The sequence below is a fragment of the Dendrobates tinctorius genome, unplaced genomic scaffold (genome assembly GCF_039654945.1).
Source record: "Dendrobates tinctorius isolate UK_male_01 unplaced genomic scaffold, ASM3965494v1 ptg000015l, whole genome shotgun sequence".
Taxonomy (NCBI): Eukaryota; Metazoa; Chordata; class Amphibia; order Anura; family Dendrobatidae; genus Dendrobates; species Dendrobates tinctorius.
Genome location: NW_027361683.1, coordinates 45,333,223 through 45,354,790, shown reverse-complemented (window position 1 = coordinate 45,354,790; position 21,568 = coordinate 45,333,223). Strand labels below are relative to the sequence as shown.

Here is a 21,568-nt window from a genome sequence, read left to right as displayed (position 1 = left end):
GAGCCCTGTATTGGAAGTGTCCGAGTTGTCTGTCTATATGCACTGCTGCCCTGTGGGAAGGGATCCTCAGTAGCCCTGCGCATGCGCAGTCCCAGATGGCTGCTGTAGTTTCTGGTGCACTACGTCATCAGGACGCGCCGGATATCCATCCTGTGTCCCTCGTAGACCAGGGCGGCCTCGCTTTCTGGTGCACTCGTCACCAGGGCATGCCAGCTCCATCCATCGTACCCGTTACCGGCGCAGACCCGGAAGCGAGTCCCGTCACACTTCAACAGAGCGCTCCTGCAACCCCCAGAGCGCGCAGATCCAGGACCTCGTGTTGGCCAGAAACATTGATACAAGAGGTCTCTGCCTGCACGGTGTTGCAACAACCTCCAATCCGGTGTTACCTCACCCGTGGAAGGCATCCCTCGTTCTGGACACCCTCCCGTGTAAGTGAAGTACCACTTTCTCTGCAGGTTCCCATAAGGACAGGAAACCAAACAGACTGATTCGGTGGAAAGATACCCCCTTTTTAGTCAGTAGGTTTTCTGTCCTTGATGGGCGGATACCCTCTCTCCGGTGGTGCTGTCATAGGAGAAGGGAAAAGAACTGGACTGTTGCTCAGTGGTCCAAGGTGTTGTTTTCAGATTAAAGTAAATTTTGCATTTCATTTGGAAATCAAGGTCCCAGAGTCTGGAGGAAGAGTGGAGAGGCACACAATCCAAGCTGCTTGAGATCTAGTGTGCACTTTCCGCAATCAGTGATGTATGGGAAGCCATGTCATCTGCTGGTGTAGGTCCACTGTGTTTTATCAAGACCAAAGTCAGCGCAGCTGTCTACCAGGAAATTTTAGACCACTTCATGCTTCCCTCCACCGAAAAGCTTTTTGGAGAAAGAAACGTCATTCTCCAGCAGGATTTGACACCTGTCCAAAGTGCCAAAAGTACCAATACCTGGTTTAAAAAGCACCATGGTTACTTACCGGTAGCCGTTTTTTCCGGAACCCATGACAGCACCACCTGAGAGAGGGATCCGCCCCGCCAGGACAGGAACCTACTGAGACATAAGGGGCGGCACCTCTCCCCCGCTTCAGTTCGGTTACAGAGCACTGAGAGGACTTCCCGGTTAGTTACATGTTTAATCCAACACCACAACACTCAAAAAACACCCTACTAATTGTGCACACCCATATGGTGAAAAGGGGGGGGAATATACGGGTGCTGTCATGGGTTCCGGAAAAACCGGCTACCGGTAAGTAACCATGGTGGTTTTCCCTTGATAGGAACTGAAGGAGTTAAATTGAGTTCTGTCTATGTTGCATTCTCTTGTTTAAAACCTTATCTGTTCTTCGAGGAGATGTCTCAGACATCTCCCTTGTGAACCAAGGTCAAATACCTCTGCTTTATCGCCTAAATGACTTTCTTTGTCGAAAACAAGTTGTAAAATCATTTGTACTGCGCATGTCTGTAAAATGTTTAAATTCTTTACTATAAAAGACGGAAGCCTAACTGATAAGCCAGAGGCGTCTTGGAGGCATCCTGAGTGGTATTATACAGCCGTGTCTGTGTTATCCTTCTCGACGGAGCAATTGATTAGAGACATATGGTGCTTCACACCTAAGAACATCGGTCCTTCAGATGAAAGAGTAATCTGAGGGATCCCGACAGTTTCCTGGCGCCCGAAACAGGGACCTGATATAGGCACCTCTCCAAGACTACCCGATCTACAGACCACTCCAGTTACTGATGAAATTGTGAACAGCAGACCTAAACACCTGGCCAGGTAAGAGATCAATTTTTCTCTTCTCTGCTCTTCATAATCTATCATTATAACTAAGGTCCGTATAAAGGGGAATCTAGTAGAGGAGGGGGCCGTAAAATCAGGTCCATATAAGAACTCTGAGGAAATCGGGTGTGACACGCATATGTAAATTCTGCTCGAATGAGAGGTTACTGTAGGTTCTGTCTGTGCACAGCTATTTTTAGAAAAAGAGCTGATGCAAATCAAAATGGGAGAGGTCTGACATTACGGAATATAAGGCTGGGTGAACAGTTCATACTGCGCAGCCCGGACGGACAAGTTTTTCACAATAGACGGTTCCGCACTAGGAATAGAGGAGGTTGTTGAATGGCTACTTTGATTTGAAAGGTTGTGGAAAGTAGACAAATAAGCTGCACAGTAGGTATTCGTTCAAAGAGTGGTGATATTGCCTAACTGGGCCATGTGACAGCGTCCTTTCGGGGAGGTCACCGCCTAAGCTTAAATCAACACCCTTTACGAATAAACCTTGTGACAGATAAGAGTGTGACCGAATGAGCACAGGACCGTGAAATGAGCCTGTGACAGGATATGACTGAAGAACCCCAGTAGATGGACACTTTATTTACAATCCTGTGTGTTGTGGGAGTATTTCTGTTCGGATGCTACATAGCATATAAGTACACGAAACACGTAGTACACCGAGGAACAGACACTCCATTTAGCCTGTTAGCACCTTAGGAAGAAGGTAACGAGGTATAGTAGAGCCTAGTCTTGAGCTTACCCAATACACCACCTAAGGCAGGGGACTAACAGGAAGACAACAAGAGAGACAGGATAAGAATAAAAGATAAGATGGGGAACAGTCAGGGAAAGACACCTGAAGAAGGAAATCGGTTATGTGATATAATTGAGGATAGATATGGAAGTAGTGCAGCAAAGAACCTGGAAAAAGTATTAATCAAATCCAAAGTGCAAGATAGGCAGGCTGTGTGAATCCTTGTATATATGTCTATGAGAACCTCTGAATAAGATGAAAGATGAGTAATTGAGTAAAAAAAAAAAAAAATCAGTGAATGAGCACGTATGAATGAATCATCACACATCATTTTTGTGTCAAGAGATTTGTGACCTTTCTAGTTGTGGTGGAATCCCGGACAGATGCGTTATAGATATTTCAAATCTACATCTGAGAATGAATGAATTGAGTAATGATATAGTTCGTGTTATATGTGGCATTACATTGTAAAGTTTCCTGAATGCATTTGGCCAGAAAAAGGGCAAGGCATGGTTAATCTCATTATACAGTTATCTGCCCTTACAGTGAAATCCCGTGATTTTGAGTTTCTTTGTAGAAATTGATTTTGATAAGTCTAAAGAACTACAGAATTCTGTGAAGGACGACGCTGCATTCTGACGGGAGGGGTGAAGGATGGAGCTGCGTAGTTTTTCTTCTCCCTTCGCTCTTATCTCTGCTGAGTGTGAGCTGTGCTCAAAATTCTCTGTAATTCTATCCATAAGGTACACGCTGAAAGATTTGTGCATTTTAAAGCAACAGTACTTAATTGAAGATTGGAAGTTAAAAGTTAGATATGGTGCCTAATTTAGAAGGGAATTGTAAGTGATTGCTTGGTCATTAATGTGTTTGAACCTGCTTCTAGTTGTGTGATTGATTTGTATAGCAAATTGTGTCAAATTACAAGAGACAGAGAAGGAAGGAAGCAGTAAAACAAGTGGGACAAACATTGAAAAAGGCAAAAATACCAGAGTGTGAATGTTTGGATGTACAAAAAGGCACAGACAAGTGAAGAAAATAGCAAGTGAATAAATGATGCTTGAGAATGTGCAGCAGTGTGGAAGGTGTATTATGAATGTTTGATTGACAAAGTGTAACCAGAGACCCAGACAACTTGTAAACACTGTGGTCAGACTCAGACAAATCCAGACTGAATAGCTACTTGTGTGACCTGTGCTACTGACCTAAGAGAATTGCACTAAATCCTATCCAGACAAGATCATAAGAAGCTGACATGATAGTGTGGATAGTGGGTAGTGGGACATTGGCCCTTGAGGAGTAAGCTGACAGTAGACATCAGACGGCCAACCCCAGCAGGACCTAGAAGTGTGACTAGAATAAGAAAGATACAGGTGTATTATCCCTGGAGCCCCTCTGACCAGCTAGCTTTGCTGAAGCAGCTGCCTGCCCCTGAAGACCAACCATTCCCGTTTTACAGACACATAAAGGAAGTACAGCAGACATATAAGTGTACCTGGGCAGACCTAGAGAGGTTGGTGAGTTTAAAGGCAGGTGACGCACTAGATCATATAATTAAGACACATACAGATGTGACAAAGAATCAGGCTTGGGGCATGGATGATAAATCTGCACGATCTGGGGAGACGTACTGTGAGTCACTAAGACAATGGGCTGCAGTGGAACAATCAGAGCAGTCCGTACTCCTGACTAATGTGACACAGCAAAGAGGAGAGAGAGTAGAGATATACCTTGGACGGTTACAGCTGAAATGGGCAGACATGGGGTACATTTGCATAAATCCACTTGATGTTAGAATACTGGTGAATGCATTCATTGACGGTATGAACAAAGACTTACGAGACGCAGTACAGACAGCCAGACCTGAATGGAGACATGTAGATCCGAAAGACCTCCTTAAGGTAGCTAAAGAAATTGAGCAAACAAGGACAATAAAACGACCTGTCATGTATGCTGGAGCACAAGGAAAAAAGTGGAGACGTAATAGGAAAGGCATGTGAGATGACACTGACGATCCATGCCATACTCCTACAAGTTCAACCAAAACATCTGTCTATGGCCAGACAGCTCCGACTTGAGTGTGCTCTACTAATTCCTGAGTATGTCACTCCTCAAAAGATGTAACGTTCTGAATCCAGCCACCCTCCTGCCTGTGGATTCAGAAAAGGGGGAATTGGTGACCGTATTGGCAAGTGAGGAAGGATACTTTGACATGACGCATGAACATGTCTGCATAGAACTGATGAGTCAGGAGACAGTTGGGTTTGCACACATTCATGAAAAACCTGTTCCTAATGCAGACTTTGAGTTTCTTTTTTGTAGATGGCCCCAGATACCACCAGGATGGACGATTCTACACTGGATATGCAGTAGTATCCTCACATGAGGTAATCCGAGCGGAACCACTCTCTCCTCACATGTCGGCGCAGGAGGCAGAGTTGAAGGCACTCACTGAGGCGTGTAGAGCCGCTGCAGGTAAAGTCGCTAATATTTTCACAGATTCGAAGCCCATTAAAAATGCAGAGCTGGTGAAACAATTGATGGAGGCATTGATGTTACCAGTCCAGGTTGGCATTGTCAAGGTAAAAGCACACACAAAGGTGACTCCGTGGAGGTAGAGGGCAATAGAAGGGCGAACGAGGCTGCTAAAATAGCACAAGGCGGCCTAGAGAGAGCAGTGGACGGTGGCGGGGAGTCAGCGTATTCCAGCCACATTGGGTCTAGATGTCCTGAAATCCCTCCAGCATAAAGCTGCCCAAACAGAGAAGGTACACCGGGGGAGACTGGGAGCTGAGCTGAACTCAAATGGAGTATGGGAGAATAAGGATAAAATGTGCCCACCAAAGTCCCTGTTCCCAATCATGGCGCAAGCAGCACATGGCCCCAATCACACCTCAAAAAGTCACATGTGTGCCATGGTAGATGCCTTCTGGATCGCTCCTGGCTTCAGTTGCGCAGCCGCGAAACTTGTACAATCATGCCTCATCTGTGCACAGCACAACCCAGGTAAAACAGTAAAAGTCCCTAAGAAAGCGACACCTAGGCCTCTCTACCCGTTTCAGAGACGGCAGATTGACGACATACAGCTACCAAGGTAGGAGTGTATGCAAATATCCTAGTATGTGTAGATCTCTTCTCTGGATGGCCAGAGGCCTACCCGGTGAAAACGGCTACAGCTCGAGCCACTGCAAAGAAACTGGTGATGGAACTAGTACCACGATTCGGTGTCCCTGAAACAATTGAATCAGACAGAGGTACACACTTTACTGCTGAGGTAATGCAAAATGTCATGCAAATGATAGGTGTAGAACAGGCATTTCATACACCCTACCACCCACAGAGTTCAGGGAAGGTAGAAAGAATGAACGGGACACTGAAATTGAAAATACAGAAAACCATGGAGCAGACCCATAGACCATGGCCAGAGTGTCTCCCATTAGCATTATTCTCAGTAAGGTACACACCCACGGGGAAAACTAAACTGTCACCCTTCGAGATACTGTTTGGAAGACCACCGAACACAGGGTTGTACTACCCACAGGTCTTAACACTTAATGTGGATAATTTGACAAGTTATGTAATCCAGTTGCAAAAGCATTTAACTCAAATGCATTCTCTAGTTTTCTCTTCCATTCCAGATCCAGATAGTGTGGAAGGAACTCACTGTCTACAACCTGGTGATTACGTATATGTCAAGAAACACTCCAGAAAGACCCTTGAACCCCGATATCAAGGACCTTACCAAGTACTCCTAACAACGCCTACTTCTGTTAAGTTGGAAGGACGACCAACCTGGATCCACGCATCGCATTGCAAACTAGCCACAGGAATTAACAAAGCATAAGAGTGCATAATGTTTTGGTTTGGTTTTGTTGCATTATCTGTAATAATGGTAGCTGCGTGGGACAATCTAAATTCTCCAATGTCCTTGAATAATAAGTTTATACAACATCATGAAGAAATACTAAATGATTGGTCAAATCATTTGCTGGATCTGCACACATTCACCAGTATCAGCCACTAGTATTCTGTTCCTTGTTATTCCTATGCCACCCGAGGAATTATTTGCCTGGACCAGTTGTTCTGATACACTTGCTAATAATGCCACAAATAATGTGAAGTTATGGAACACAATTGTTGGAATACCTATTGTGGGATGGGTAGGATACCCTTGGTGGCAGGGTAATCTTTCAGGAAGTAATACATACCTTCAATATCTGGCATATAAAGGGGGGGCTTGGGTACCCAGGAATAGAACTCGATTAACCTACCTGGGGCAAATTCCAATGTATGGCCTACAAGTTAGTTTTAATGTAACTTCCCACTCTACTGATGCCTTCAAACCAATACTGCTAGAAAGAAGGTTGCATAATACGTCCTGGGAGTATTCCAATTTATTTCCCCAGGGCAATAATGAAACTTGTTTTAATATTTCAGGTAATATACCTTGCAACGAGTCATCTGGATATGAGAAAGGAACTCCCACCTGTGGAAATCCCGATGTAGGGTATTGTAGCCCTTTAGGACAACTTCCAAATTGGTGTATGCTTCAGAATGTATCTGCGTTCATAGATTTAGTTCATAGACTGGTATTACAACATTCAGCCCTATGGGACCTACCTAGTGACATGTACTGGGTATGTGGAGACAATGCATATAAATGGTTGCCAGTAGGGGTAAAAGGTGCTTGTACTCTGGGTCGTTTGACTCCAGCTACCTTTGTTATTCCGAATGACCAGTTGAATACTCAGAGCATACCTAAACACACGTTGTACAAAAGAGCTGCTGACAATACACCTCGTCCCTCTGGGAGACCACATATAGTGCAGATGAGTGTAGCCAATAAAATTGTCAGTTCTATTTTTATTTATCCTATGATTACTCAAATGTGGGATAAATTAGTCAGGGCTACAGATTACTTAGATGACCAAATATGGGATATATTGGATATATTGAACACCACCGTTGCTGTCCAAAATCAGCTCATCATAGCCACTAATCAGCATACCATAGTATTAGATTATTTAACTGCAGCGCAAGGAGGTATGTGTCAAGTCATCGGACCAGCTTGCTGTCATTATATAGATCCCAACAGTAGTTTAAAGTTAAGATCAAAAATAGAGGATGTTCAAAAACTTAGAGATCAGTACGATAAAGACAATGATCGTACTAAGGATAGTTGGTGGTCAGATACATTCTCCTTTCTTAATCCAGCCAATTGGTTTAAGGGTATTGGAGGCTGGATAACTGGGATTATACTAAGTCTATTACGTATTGTTGTTTGTATCTTCGTAATATATGTGCTATTGAAACTTGTTTTTTGGTGTATCTCTGTATGCAAGAAAAGATGTAGAAATAGATAAGGAAGTTTGACTGTAAACAACAAGAATTTAACTATTATTCCTTTGAGTCCTAGATTGACATCTCATTTCTGGCATGAAGGAGCGTACTCTTGCAATGATGGACGTGGCTTCAGTATCTGGGGGATGGAGAAGGTAGAAGACCTGTCTCCCTTGGGCAACCCGTCGGCCTGGGATAGTACCTGGTGAACGAGCCACTATCCGCTGTTGTTGCAGGATCCAGTGTTCCAGATTGTGGAAAATGAAGATGTCAAAGGGGGGAATGATAGGAACTGAAGGAGTTAAATTGAGTTCTGTCTATGTTGCATTCTCTTGTTTAAAACCTTATCTGTTCTTCGAGGAGATGTCTCAGACATCTCCCTTGTGAACCAAGGTCAAATACCTCTGCTTTATCGCCTAAATGACTTTCTTTGTCGAAAACAAGTTGTAAAATCATTTGTACTGCGCATGTCTGTAAAATGTTTAAATTCTTTACTATAAAAGACGGAAGCCTAACTGATAAGCCAGAGGCGTCTTGGAGGCATCCTGAGTGGTATTATACAGCCGTGTCTGTGTTATCCTTCTCGACGGAGCAATTGATTAGAGACATATGGTGCTTCACACCTAAGAACATCGGTCCTTCAGATGAAAGAGTAATCTGAGGGATCCCGACACCCTTCACCCATGACAGCACCACCTGAGAGATTTTTGGAGATTCGAAACACCTTAGGGAGGGACCACCGCTTGCAGCACCCTTCTACCAAAGGTTAAGTCAGCAGAGGAGGATAGATTCAACCTATAGTGCTTAAAGAAGGTTGAAGGTGAGGCCCAGGTAGCGGCCTTACAAATCTGTTCAATCGATACCTCTGCTTTTTTGGCCCAGGAGGTCGCCACGGCTCTGGTGGAATGAGCCTTGATGCCGTCAGGAATCGGGATACCACTAGCTGTGTAGGCTACACTAATGGCCTCCCTAATCCATCTAGCAATAGTCCCTTTTGAAACCCCATACCTTTCCTGGCACCCTGAAAAGCTACGAATAGGGACTGGGACCTCCTCCACTGGCTAGTCATAGATATGCATTCTACAAGAGCTCTCTTAACATCTAGATTATGGAACTTTTCCTCCCCCAGATTTTTTGGGTTCTCGCAGAAAGATGGAAGGACAATTTCCTGGCCCCGATGGAAATCTGATGCTACTTTGGGCAAATAAGCGGGGACTGTTCTTAACACTACCCTATCCTGAAAGACTTGCGTATAAGGTGGATTTACTGAGAGAGCCTGTAAATCGCTTATCCTGCGGGCTGACGTGAGGGCCACTAACAGGATTGTTTTTAGGGTCAGAAACTTTAGGGGTAGCTGATGTAATGGCTCATACGGATCTTTTGTAAGGGCCTCTAGCACTAGGTTTAAATCCCATGGGGCTATCCGGGGTATTGGGATAGGCCTAGCTCTATGAAAGGATTTAATAAATCTGGCTACCCATCTATTTGATGCCAATTTGCAGTTGTAGAGCGCCCCTAGTGCAGACACCTGAACTTTAAGTGTGTTCACTGCTAACCCCATCTGCAACCCCGATTGTAAGAACTCCAGGATGGCATTAATCAGGGGATCTTTCCCTAACGGCCTACCTAAGAACTGCAGGAACTTATTCCATGTTCTGCCGTAGATGTTAGTCGTCACTGGTTTCCTACTCTTTAGCAGGGTGGCCACCAACCCTGGGGAGAACCCTCTATCCGTTAAAAGCGACCTTTCAAATTCCACGCCGTCAGATGGAATCCTTTGACCTGAGCGTGGAATATTGGACCTTGAGCTAGTAGGTCCGGGATTTCTGGTGGAACCCATGGATCGGAGAGGGACATCCTTCGTAGTAGCGCAAACCAGGGCCTTTTTGGCCAAAATGGAGCTATTATAATCACCCTGGCCTGATCGTTTCTGATTTTCCTGACAACTATTGGGATCAGAGCCACTGGGGGGGAACGCATAAGCTAGTCTGAAGTTCCACTGGATGTGCAGCGAGTCCACTGCCCATGGATTTTCTCTCGGGTTTAGAGAGCAGAACCTTTCTGTTTGCCTGTTGTGTTTGTTGGCAAAGAGGTCTATCACGGGTTTCCCCCAAAGCTGAGTTATTTTCTGAAAAATGGACCGGTTTAGCGCCCATTCCCCCTGCTTCAGGGTATTGCGACTCAAGAAGTCAGCCTCTATGTTTTCTGCCCCTTTTATATGTAAGGCTGTCAAGGAGTGTAGGTGTTCTTCTGCTCTGCTCAGAATGTCTGTCGCCGCTTCCATTAAGGAGTGTGATCTTGTCCCTCCTTGGTGGTTGATGTATGCCACTACTACCTTGTTGTCTGACATGATGCGTACGTTTCGACCCTGGAGTAGCGTAATGAAGTGACTTAGGGCCTTGCTCACTGCCCACAGTTCTCTCAGGTTGGAGGATGCTTCCCTTTCTTGACGCGTCCAGGAACCCTGACCTATGATGCCCCTTAGGTGTGCCCCCCCCCCATCCCGAGGAGCTTGCATCTGTTAAGATTATATCTGATGTCTGTCTGTCCCACAGTATTCCCAAGGTCAGATTTTTCTTGTCCAGCCACCAATTGAGAGAGTCTCTGGTTTTTAAGGAAAGCTCCAGCTTTCCTTCTAAACGCCCTCTTAGCGATCTTTGTGCTGTTAGTATCTCCCACTGGAGTTGCCGGGTGTGAAACTGAGCCCACCTGACCGCCGGAATACAGGATGTTAGGGTACCTAGCAGGGACATTGCTCTTCTTAAGGTCATACGTGGTTGGTTTTGGCCCGTGAAGGCCAGATTCTGCACCTTTTCTATTTTGGACTCTGGGAGCAGACACTCTTGCTTTTCTGAGTCTAGTACGAATCCTAGGAAGGTCTGTTTTTTTAGGGGTTGCAATTTTGATTTTTTGAAATTGACTATCCACCCTAATTCCTGCAAGGTGTTGATCACCTGGGTCAACTGCACTGTACAGTGGTCCTCTGAGCTGCCTACTATGAGAAAATCGTCCAGGTATGGTATTATGACCGTGTCGTGAATCCGGAGAAAGGCAGTCACTTCCGCTATGACTTTGGTGAAAACTCTCGGGGCTATAGATATGCCAAACAGAAGAGGCCTGAACTGAAAGTGCCTTAGCGTGCCTTTCATATAAAGTGCTACCCTCAAGTATTTCTGGAAATCTGGGTGGCTAGGGATGTGATAATACGCATCCTTTAAATCGACCACGGCCATGAAGCAATCTTGGTGTAGCAGCTTCACCGCCGTAGTTACTGATTCCATCTTGAAGGTCGAGTTCCTTATCCATAGATTGAGCCGTTTGAGATTTATGATTGTCCTGAAGGTTTGATCGGGTTTTTTTTATCAGAAAAAGGGGTGAATAAAACCCCTTCCCTTCCTGTAGGCGTGGTACCTCGGAGAGTACCCGCTTGTCTATCAGGCTCAGGATCTCTGTTTCTAAGGCCACCTGCTCTTCGGTCACCTTCCTGATGGGTGTGATGACGACTACGGATTTTGGCTGACGGATGAAGGGAATTTTCAGGCCTTCTGTTAGGATAGTTAGGATCCAGGCGTTGGAGGAGATCTTCTCCCAGGTTTGGAAAAAGAGTGCCAATCTCCCCCCACTGGAACACTGGCGTCACTGTGGCGACTTTCTTGAGGTGGAGGTACCTCCACCAAACATAAATCCCGATTCTTTTTTTTCTTTTATCCTCCCATCTTCTCCTGTCAGTGGGAGGGCGCCCCCTATTGAATCTTCCCCTCCGAAAGGGCTGTCTCCTCTGATCCATAGGAAATCTGGGGAAGCCTTTTTTCTTATCGCCTGCTTTCTCCAGTATATCGTCCAAGTTCTTGCCGAACAAGAATCGACTGTCGCAGGGGAGAGAATATAATTTGGCCTTGGACTGAAGGTCACCCGGACAGCCCTTAAGCCATAACGCGTGTCTAGCAGCATTTGATAGTGACGCTGCCCTGGCTGTCATCCGCATAGAGTCTGCCGAGGTATCGGCCAAAAAAGCTGCTGCCCCGTGCAAGAGATACATCTCCGATAAGATTTTCTCTCTTGGGACCCTTGAAGCCAGCTTTTCTTCTAACTGCTGCAGCCAGATCATGAGGGAGCGTGCCGTCCAAGTACCCGCTATTGCCGGCTTTAGTCCTCCTGCTGTCGCTTCCCATGCGTGCCTCAAATATGAGTCCGCCTTTTTGTCTAGTGGGTCTCTAAGAACCCCTGCGTCTTCCAGGGGCAGGGCCAACCTTTTGGAGGATCTGGACACCGCTGCACCTATTTTGGGGATTTTGTCCCATATCTCTGCATCCTTATGCTCGAAGGGATATCGTCTCTTGGAAGTGGATGGAAGGGCCCCCGATTTTTCGGGCTTTTTCCACTCTTTCTCAATAAGTGCCTGGATCTTCTCGTTTACCGGAAAGGTCCATTTTTTCCTCTCCTGAAGCCCCCCAAACATAACATCCTCTAGGGTTTTAGCCACCTTTTCTTCCTGTAGGCCCATTGTAGCTCTGATGGCCTTTAGGAGGGCGTCTGTGTCTTCTACAGGGAAACATGGTTTACCCCCCATGTCGCTGTCTGAGGAGTCTGAGGAGGATGATTTTTCCGCCTGACATGACATTGACGCGGAATCTGAGGGGGAACTAGGGGGATCCTTCCTGTTTTTTTTCCCTTTTTTCAATAGGGACTTAATTGAGCCTTCCCCATTTCTGACCTTAGGGCAGATATCAGATTGGCTGCGAAACTAGGCGCTTCCTCCGCCATAGTCCGCTGAATGCACGCAGCACAGAGATCTTTTTGCCAATCTCTTGCTAGGGGAGATTTACATATAGCACAATCCCTATTGTTCTTCTTGCTTCCCTAGGCCTTTCCTACAGGGTGAAGCATACAACAGAAGCCCTATTAACATAAATGCTAACATTCACGAAGATCACTCACCACCCGAAATCAAGGGTACCGGACTCGGAGGCTGCGTCGGGGCACGTGACCTGCGTTCTTTGGATCTTGCTGAATTTTCCGACCTGCGGCTGGGGCGACTGCTGCTGGAATGGCTTCCATGCTTTCTGCCAGAGGGCTGAGAGGGAGGCAGGGACGCTGAACGTTCCTGCTCTGACTCCATGTTGCACCGCCGTCTGCTGCCGCCTTCCTTCTTTAAATACCGCGCCTCCGCTCCGGTGAGCGTCTCTCCCCTCCCCCCTGCAACCGCCGGCCGCCGCTTCAGAAAGCAGGCTGGCGTCGCACCCGGCGCCATTAAACCGTCGCCCTTCTCTGACGTCAGCCGGCGCACCCAGCATGCAATGCGCCGCTGACGTCAGCGGCCGGAAGAAGCCAGCGTCTCTCCCCTGCTATGGGGATCGAGATGCGGCATGCGTGAGGGGAGAGCGGCGTGGTGGGGGCTTCCCGCAGACCCCGGGGATCTCACCGATGCCCGCACGAACCCGGAGCCCCGGAGGGCCCGGGGACTGCGCATCCAGCACCCGACGGCCGGCGCTGCAGGTGAGACACCTGTTCTTCCTGCGCCGGGACGGGGCTGGGTCCATTTTCTTTGCCCATGATAGGCACCGCCGACCGTGGGGTTCCTTCCAAGACAGGAACCCAACTGAAGCGGGGGAGAGGTGCCGCCCCTTATGTCTCAGTAGGTTCCTGTCCTGGCGGGGCGGATCCCTCTCTCAGGTGGTGCTGTCATGGGTGAAGGGAAAACAACAGTATCACTGTGCTTTATTGGCCAGCAAACTCACCTGACCTTAACTCCATAGAGAATCTATGGGGTATTGTCAAGAGGAAGACGAGAGACACCAGACCCCACAATGCAGATGAGCTGAAGGCTGCTATCAAAGCAACCTGGGCTTCCATAACACCTCAGCAGTACCACAGGCTGATCGCCTTCATGCCACGTCGCATTGATGCAGTAATTGATGCAAAAGGAGTCCCGACCAAGTATTGAGTGCATTAACTGAACATAGGCCCACATTTTGGATCTAAAAATCATTTTTCAAACTGGTGTTATAAAGTATTCTAATTTACTGCGATAATGACTTTTGGGTTTTCATTGGCTGCAAGCCATAATCATCAGCATTAACAAAAAAAAACACAAATAGATTGCTCTGTTTGTAATGACTCTATATAATATATGAAATACACTTTTTGCATTGAAGAACTGAAATTTTTTGATGATAATTAATTTAGTGAGAAGCACTTGTATATAAGGCTATAGGAAAATGGCCACTGATTCTCTCTCTCCCTCCCTGCCAAAATGCACTAGAACCTGCATCAAAACCACTGAACAAATACTAGGAATCAGCAGGAATATTTTACCCTGCGGTTTCTGCCAAGAGATGTGGTTTCTATGCGGAAAAAGCCGCAGCAAAAACCGCAACGTGTGCACACACCCTAAGACTCTCACCAAGCAACTAAGGATATAAATACCAAAATGTCCTAAGGGTTTGTCATAGAATCATAGAGTTGGAGGGGACCTCCTGGGCCATCTGGTCCAACCCCCTGCTCAAAGCAGGATTCGCTAAATCATCCCAGACAGATATTTGTCCAGCCTGTGTTTGAAGACTTCTATTGAAGGAGAACTCACCACCTCTCGTGGCAGCTTGTTCCACTCATTGATCACTCTAACAGTCAAAAAGTTTTTTCTAATATCTAATCTGTGTCTCCTCCCATTCAGTTTATCCCATTGCTTCTAGTCTTTCCTTGTGCAAATGAGAATAAAGATGATCCTTCTGCAACGTGACAGCCCTTGAGATATTTGTAGACAGCTATTAAGTCTCAGTCTTCTCTTCTGCAAGCTAGACATTCCCAAATCCTGCAACCTATCCTCATAAGACAGGGTTTGCAGACCGGTCACCATTCTGGTCGCTCTTTTCTGAACATGCTCCAGTTTGTTGATGTTTTTTTTAAATCAGAACTATTCTCATATTGGATATCACCTTCAACCCAAAATGAAGTCATCATCACCTCTTTAGATTAAGAGACATGTCAATTAACATTTATAAACAATATCATTTTGGCAAGTTTATTTCAATAACTATATTTGACCAGCAATAACAGAAGCAAGAAATAACTACACTGATTTGCTGTTCATGAACATACCCATATGACTCTATGAGAAAAAAAGGTTTTTAACTACATTTAAAGAAAATAGGATGTGCGCTTCAAAACCTTCATCTTATCATATTTCCATCTTTTCAACAATATTTTAGTTTTATAAACCTGGCTTTCAATAACTGTTAAATAACTTACATTGTACTATATTCACTACAACCACTAATAAATAAATCCAGAGATATTAAAATATCAGACATAGCTGAGCATCAAAATGACAGTTCTCCCCCAGGAAGCAGTAATCTTACATTCTTATCTCACATTCCTTCCAGCTCCTGTCTGCCTGCTTCTTCAGTTCCTGTAGAGACATATAAAGTGGTGTTTGGAAGATGAAAACTAGTACCCTACAATTCAACAAGAAAAATTATGTCAGCTCACCGTTCGTCCATCTTTTAAATCTCCACGTAGTAAAGAGTCCACAGGAAAAGAAAGGATGCTGTTCAAGTTGTGTATCTAGAGAATTGCATTAAATTGTTAGAGGAATGACATTTTTTCACTTTTTTTTTCTAAATGTAGTTTCCTACTATAAAGCTAGTACTGCATTTCTGATAAAGATATAAAATTGAACAGACAACGATTGTGCATACTGTCCGGATCTGGAGGTTCACGCTAATACTTTCACATCTGCTGATATCAGCAAAATGTGTTTCCAGGGTTTGCAAAAGTATTACATGTAGTAGAGCCAATGGTTGTGGCTTCACTTCACAGCTAAAGAATCAGAGAAAAAAAAACAGAAAAAAATCTACTGTACAGTCCTATTTACTTAATATACAAAATATTTTACTACCAGAGCAATTGCTTTTTATATAAAAATCTCTCCTTACATGTTTGAAATGCTGCCTTTTCACCCTCTCACACTTTAGTCAGCATACTCCCACAAGTTCTATGGGTGTTTCTCTTTAATTGGAGCCATATGAAGAGGAAAATGTGCTGTCAGCACTGCAGTTACACACAGGGGTGGGGAGCCAATGTTGAAGAATCATAAAGTGAAAACTTATGAGAGATGTGTCATAAATATACACTCACCATGTTACTGAAAAGTGCACCCAGCTCCCTCGAAAGGACAGACAAGTTCAGGAAGCCTGTGGGTAGTTCATGGTTGCTGGTTGAGAGCTGGTTGGAACCCAAAGCCTGCAGAGCTTCTACAAAACTTTCCTGAGCTTCAACAAAAGCTGGAAGTTCAGGAGAGAGATTATCTGAGATTTATGCACACAGAAGAGAGAAACCAGCTACTTCTAGCAATACATTTTAGGCAGTTCTACAGTCCGACAAACTATCCCTGACATACACGTGAAAGCTCAACAGAGCCAAGCGTTCATGTGCTTTCCATGGGGAGAGCAGAGTAAGCTGGTGCCAGACTCCTATAGCAGGATTATCTAGCTAGAGAACAAAAGGCTCAGACATTTAAAGACAAACTGCCTGATCCGTCTGTTCCCTGACATCATCATTTGGGGAAAGGTGGAAGACCCTCAAACACATTGGATGGTTGGCTGGTCCTGCTGAAATCATGTACTGATGGTGACTTTCAAACAATGAATGAATGCCTTTAAGCAGTGCTCTGGTAGTCTCTTAAATCTAGAATATGCCATTGATGTGTAATCTGTTTCACCATTAATCAAATATTATTGACTTATCCCATTAATAGACCAACAATTTTGAGCAAAACTCAATTTTGCTAATGTTAAGACTGAATAGACTGAAAATTGGTGGCTACAACCATATCAGAGTAAGGTGACTCAAGTAGTACATGAACTGCCAGACTTCAGAGTGGCTGCTATGTAAATGCTGGCTGCAACTTTACCACAACGACTTCAATTCAGGATTGCCTGGTAAATAAACCTAGTCTCTTACTCTTCAGTTTCCAGTGTGGGATTCTGTGATGTTAACAACTCAGTGTCTCTTTTTCTACTTCCTTAGGATCATGAATCGGAAGGGCCAATAGATTATTATTTTATTTTTAGTATCTGCAGTGTGGGTAAATATTATTTTATAGTTTATGGAATGATCATCACACTATGCTGTTGTCATAAAGGGGTTATCCATTTATTAAACAATCCCTTGTCAATTTCCATATTAGTATCTGTACAATATAAACAGGATATATTCACTTCCAGTGCCGACGCTGTACCAGTGATTTGTGCGCTAGGTTTCCCAGGGCTCACGTGACATTATTACGCCATGTGAGCCCTGCAGCCAATAGGCAGCAGCTTCACTCACTTCCTTTAGACAAAACTTACAATCAAAAAAGCAGAGTGCTTAGGCTGCTCTCTTGCTCCCTTCAAATGTCAGTTATGCATGAAGTATACGAGAATGAAGCTGTTGATTGGCTGTAGGGCTCATAGGCCATAAAGTCTCATGAGCCTGCAACACATTGCTGCAGCAGCACTGGCAACGGAAGAGAGTTATTTCCTAATGAAGAATATAGCAATTGAGAAGGGGTTGTCCAAGTAGCTCATTACCCCTTTAAGTTGGCAGAACACATTAAGGGTTCACTTAGATTATCGGATTTTTACTCATCAATGCAAGTCGATCAGCTCTAGCTTTTTGATCATTCTCACAAGGCCAATTCAAACTTTATTGTGAGAAAACAATCTTTAATATAATTGTTAAGTACCCATACAGCATGAAAAATGTCAGCAGCATATTCCCTGTTACCATGAGGAAATGTGCTGCCAACAACGATAAATTAATGGCCTAAATTAACTATCCAATCAGCAATCAAACTAACTCATTCGTAGACTAATGAGAAACTTGTTTACACGAGCTGATGACGAGCCCTTGATGGCCAATTATCAGCCCATATAAATGGACCTTTAGATTAAAGTTCTTAAATAGGCAAAATTGCACAGTGCTTGTAAAAACAGGCTACATTGCAAGTTACCTCCTATTCAAAATAGTCAAGAACGATTTTATAGTGTTCTGCTCGTTTCCCAAGATATCAGCCAACTGGAGTCTCAGAGTAGCCGGTAAACTAGGTAAGGAGTGTGTGCTGTTAGCAGGCTCTATGCATTAGAACCTGCTCGCAGGGCTCTGATTCAGTCTGGATTGCTGGATGCAGCCAACTTATGTGCCCCAGTACTTCTCCCATGCCTTACGGGCAAAATTATATGTATTAGGAGCACGGGAGAGCATTCAGTTTGGACCAATGTCTGAAATTATGTCACTGGTATGGCCTATCCATCTTCAGGACTTTACCCCCGTGAAGGCAGAGAAGCAGTGACCTACTGAAGAACAGATATTAGAACAACTCTTTCATTTCAACCTGATCGCTGCTCCAGGGCTGGTGAGAACCACCAGAAGTGTGTAGCAACGGCTTATCACACTCACTGTGGTCAAGAGCTGCAACTTAGTGATAGAGATCATCAGAGATTCATACATATGGAAAATGGAAACCATGTTTTGCATTCACACAAAGTCATATGCTTCCAATATACTCACAGAGACCCGAAGTGTAGACAGATCTAACACTCTTCCGGATCAAGCCCAGAACCTGTAGGTCTGTCTCTAAACTCTATTAGTAAAAGAAATATCAAATGAGTAAATCAAGGTACTTACAATTTTGAGACATTTTATAGACATTGGGCTGCATTAAATTATCATCAACCTCAACATTAACCTAGAGGCAAAATAAGTCACAAGACAAACTGTCATTGATTTTACCTCATCACAAGCAGGACTATAGGGGTGCATCAATCTACCCCATCTTTGATTTATGATTAGCGGTAGTGGCCTAAAGTCTTCTGTAGCCTCATTACAGCAAATGGAAAATCTCATCCTTCTCTGCCATGAGTCTTGGTGACATCTTTCTAGGACAGTGTGGACAATTAAAGTTACATACTAATTGCTATGGCAACAAGGACGATTTCTGTCTACATACATGATAGTCAATAAAAGACCAAAATACAAAACACATGGATCAACCACCATAATATTATGTATGGAAGATGACTACATACCAGTAAGGCCACAGCTGATAACTGCAGCGTTACTGGCACATGACATGGCATCCTGGGCCATCTCACTACCTTTTTCTACCATACAAAGGTATCTTAATGTCTATTGTGTGACTGGGCTGAAAACGCAACTTGTGGTGGCCGTTACATCCCAATGACAGTAATGTAATAACTGTGGAAGTTCCTGACCACATATGTTGCAGAGTAGCAAGAAAGGAGAGGTATGTAAGGGGTTACATCAGGGGAGGGGGTGGCAGTTGTGGGAATTAAACTATTTTATGGCCACTGACATGCGGATATAAAGCCCCCTTTCATTTCAGTCACAACATCTTCAGGGCTCACCCTGACCAACACACCCTTCTCTCCCACAAGGTGTGACACAATGACACACAGGGAAGACCACAACCAAAACAAAGCCGTGCAATAACAAAGCACTGTACTGAGGATGGTGACAGGCATGGCAGACATACAGATAAATGGACATGGCACCCACCTCCTCCAGGGCGCTCACTCCCTGCCTGCACCTGTGCACTCTGCCCAGGACACTGGGGAATGGTCCTTGGAGATGTTCTGAGGAGACCTCAAGGAAGAGTGACATTGGTGTAGAGTCCAGCATGGTGCCCACCTTCACTGAGTGATGCCCTTATAGCACTGTGCCCTCTCAGGACAAGTCTCCCGCAGCTGAGGACCTTCCCATGCACTGTGTGCGCTGACTGTCCGCACTCCGGGCAGTGGAGCGGAGGGTAACTTCTTGGCTAGATACCCAGTGAAGTTGGCATCATGACACCGGGCTCAGCACCGAAGCGTTCACTTCTGTTATCTGAACGGCTCTGCCCGATAATCCAGATGTGTTACTCCGCTCCCTGGGCCGGAAGAGCAGCGCGATCATCAAAAGGGTTGTCTCCGACCGAGAGTCACTTCACAGGAGCGGGGTCCCGTCCTCCTCCTTCTCTCCGTCCTCCTTCCCTCCTCAGGCCTATCCCAGCCGTCACATGACCAGTCGGTCTAAGGAGCAGAGTCTGAGCATGTTTTCTACAGAACTATGTGACGTACGGTGTGTGCTCACCTGTGCAGGGAGCCCGAGCCTGAGCGTCCCGCCTCCAGGTACCGGAGAGAGCTGCTGTAGGGTCGGCTGTTCCATGTGTCACTATGAGGGGTTTATGTCAGTGTTAATGATCTACAGGAATCCACCATTGTTGTTTCCCTACTACTCATGGAAGATGTTTTGTAAACAAATGAGACCCCGTATAAAGGGCTGCCTTGCCCTCACACCTGAAATCCCATATAAGGGGCTGCCCTGCCCTCACACCTGAAATCCCATATAAGGGGCTGCCCTGCCCACACACCTGAGACCCGTATAAGGGGCTGCCCTGCCCACACACCAGAGACCCGTATAAGGGAAGGGGCTGCCCTGCCCACACAACCGAGACCCGTATAAGGGGCTGCCCTGCCCACACACCAGAGACCCGTATAAGGGAAGGGGCTGCCCTGCCCACACACCAGAGACCCGTATAAGGGGCTGCCCTGCCCACACACCAGAGACCCGTATAAGGGGCTGCCCTGCCCACACACCAGAGACCCGTATAAGGGGCTGCCCTGCCCACACAACCGAGACCCCATATAAGGGGCTGCCCTGCCCTCACACCTGAAATCCCATATAAGGGGCTGCCCTGCCCACACACCTGAGACCCGTATAAGGGGCTGCCCTGCCCACACACCAGAGACCCGTATAAGGGGCTGCCCTGCCCACACACCAGAGACCCGTATAAGGGAAGGGGCTGCCCTGCCCACACAACCGAGACCCGTATAAGGGGCTGCCCTGCCCACACACCAGAGACCCGTATAAGGGGCTGCCCTGCCCACACAACCGAGACCCCATATAAGGGGCTGCCCTGCCCTCACACCTGAAATCCCATATAAGGGGCTGCCCTGCCCACACACCTGAGACCCGTATAAGGGGCTGCCCTGCCCACACACCAGAGACCCGTATAAGGGGCTGCCCTGCCCACACACCAGAGACCCATATAAGGGAAGGGGCTGCCCTGCCCACACAACCGAGACCCGTATAAGGGGCTGCCCTGCCCACACACCTGAGACCCCGTATAAGGAGCTGCCCTGCCCACACACCTGAGACCCCGTATAAGGAGCTGCCCTGCCCACACACCTGAGACCCCGTATAAGGAGCTGCCCTGCCCACACACCTGAGACCCCGTATAAGGGGCTGCCCTGCCCTCACACCTGAGATCCCATATAAGGGGCTGCCCTGCCCACACAACCGAGACCCGTATAAGGGGCTGCCCTGCCCACACACCTGAGACCCCGTATAAGGGGCTGCCCTGCCCACACACCAGAGACCCGTATAAGGGGCTGCCCTGCTCACACACCAGAGACCCCGTATAAGGAGCTGCCCTGCCCACACACCTGAGACCCCGTATAAGGGGCTGCCCTGCCCACACACCTGAGACCCCGTATAAAGGGCTGCCCTGCCCACACACCTGAGATCCCATATAAGGGAAGGGGCTGCCCTGCCCACACAACCGAGACCCCATAAAAGGGGCAGCCCTGCCCACACACCTGAGACCCAGTATAAGGGGCTGCCTTGCCCACACACCTGAGACCCCGTATAAGGAGCTGCCCTGCCCACACACCT

At 46.2% G+C, this 21,568-nt stretch overlaps 1 protein-coding gene across 2 annotated transcripts in view; it reads right to left on the bottom strand.

The window, feature by feature from the left end:
- Positions 1-19,976, bottom strand: part of LOC141076922 (arf-GAP with SH3 domain, ANK repeat and PH domain-containing protein 3-like) — a 297,702-nt gene extending 277,726 nt beyond the window's left edge. Inside the window, exons 1-5 of one of the 2 annotated variants that reach the window (XM_073564144.1) lie at positions 19,412-19,976; positions 18,404-18,476; positions 15,992-16,137; positions 15,344-15,418; positions 15,214-15,263 (exon numbers count right to left, since the gene is read on the bottom strand). In XM_073564144.1, the coding sequence (XP_073420245.1) occupies positions 15,214-15,263; positions 15,344-15,418; positions 15,992-16,137; positions 18,404-18,476; positions 19,412-19,534 (467 nt within the window). In that variant the 5' untranslated portion in view covers positions 19,535-19,976. Of the gene's footprint in view, positions 1-15,213; positions 15,264-15,343; positions 15,419-15,991; positions 16,138-18,403; positions 18,477-19,411 lie in introns of those variants that run through there. The other variant, XM_073564145.1, reaches the window with a different exon arrangement.
- Positions 19,977-21,568: the final 1,592 nt, after the last annotated feature.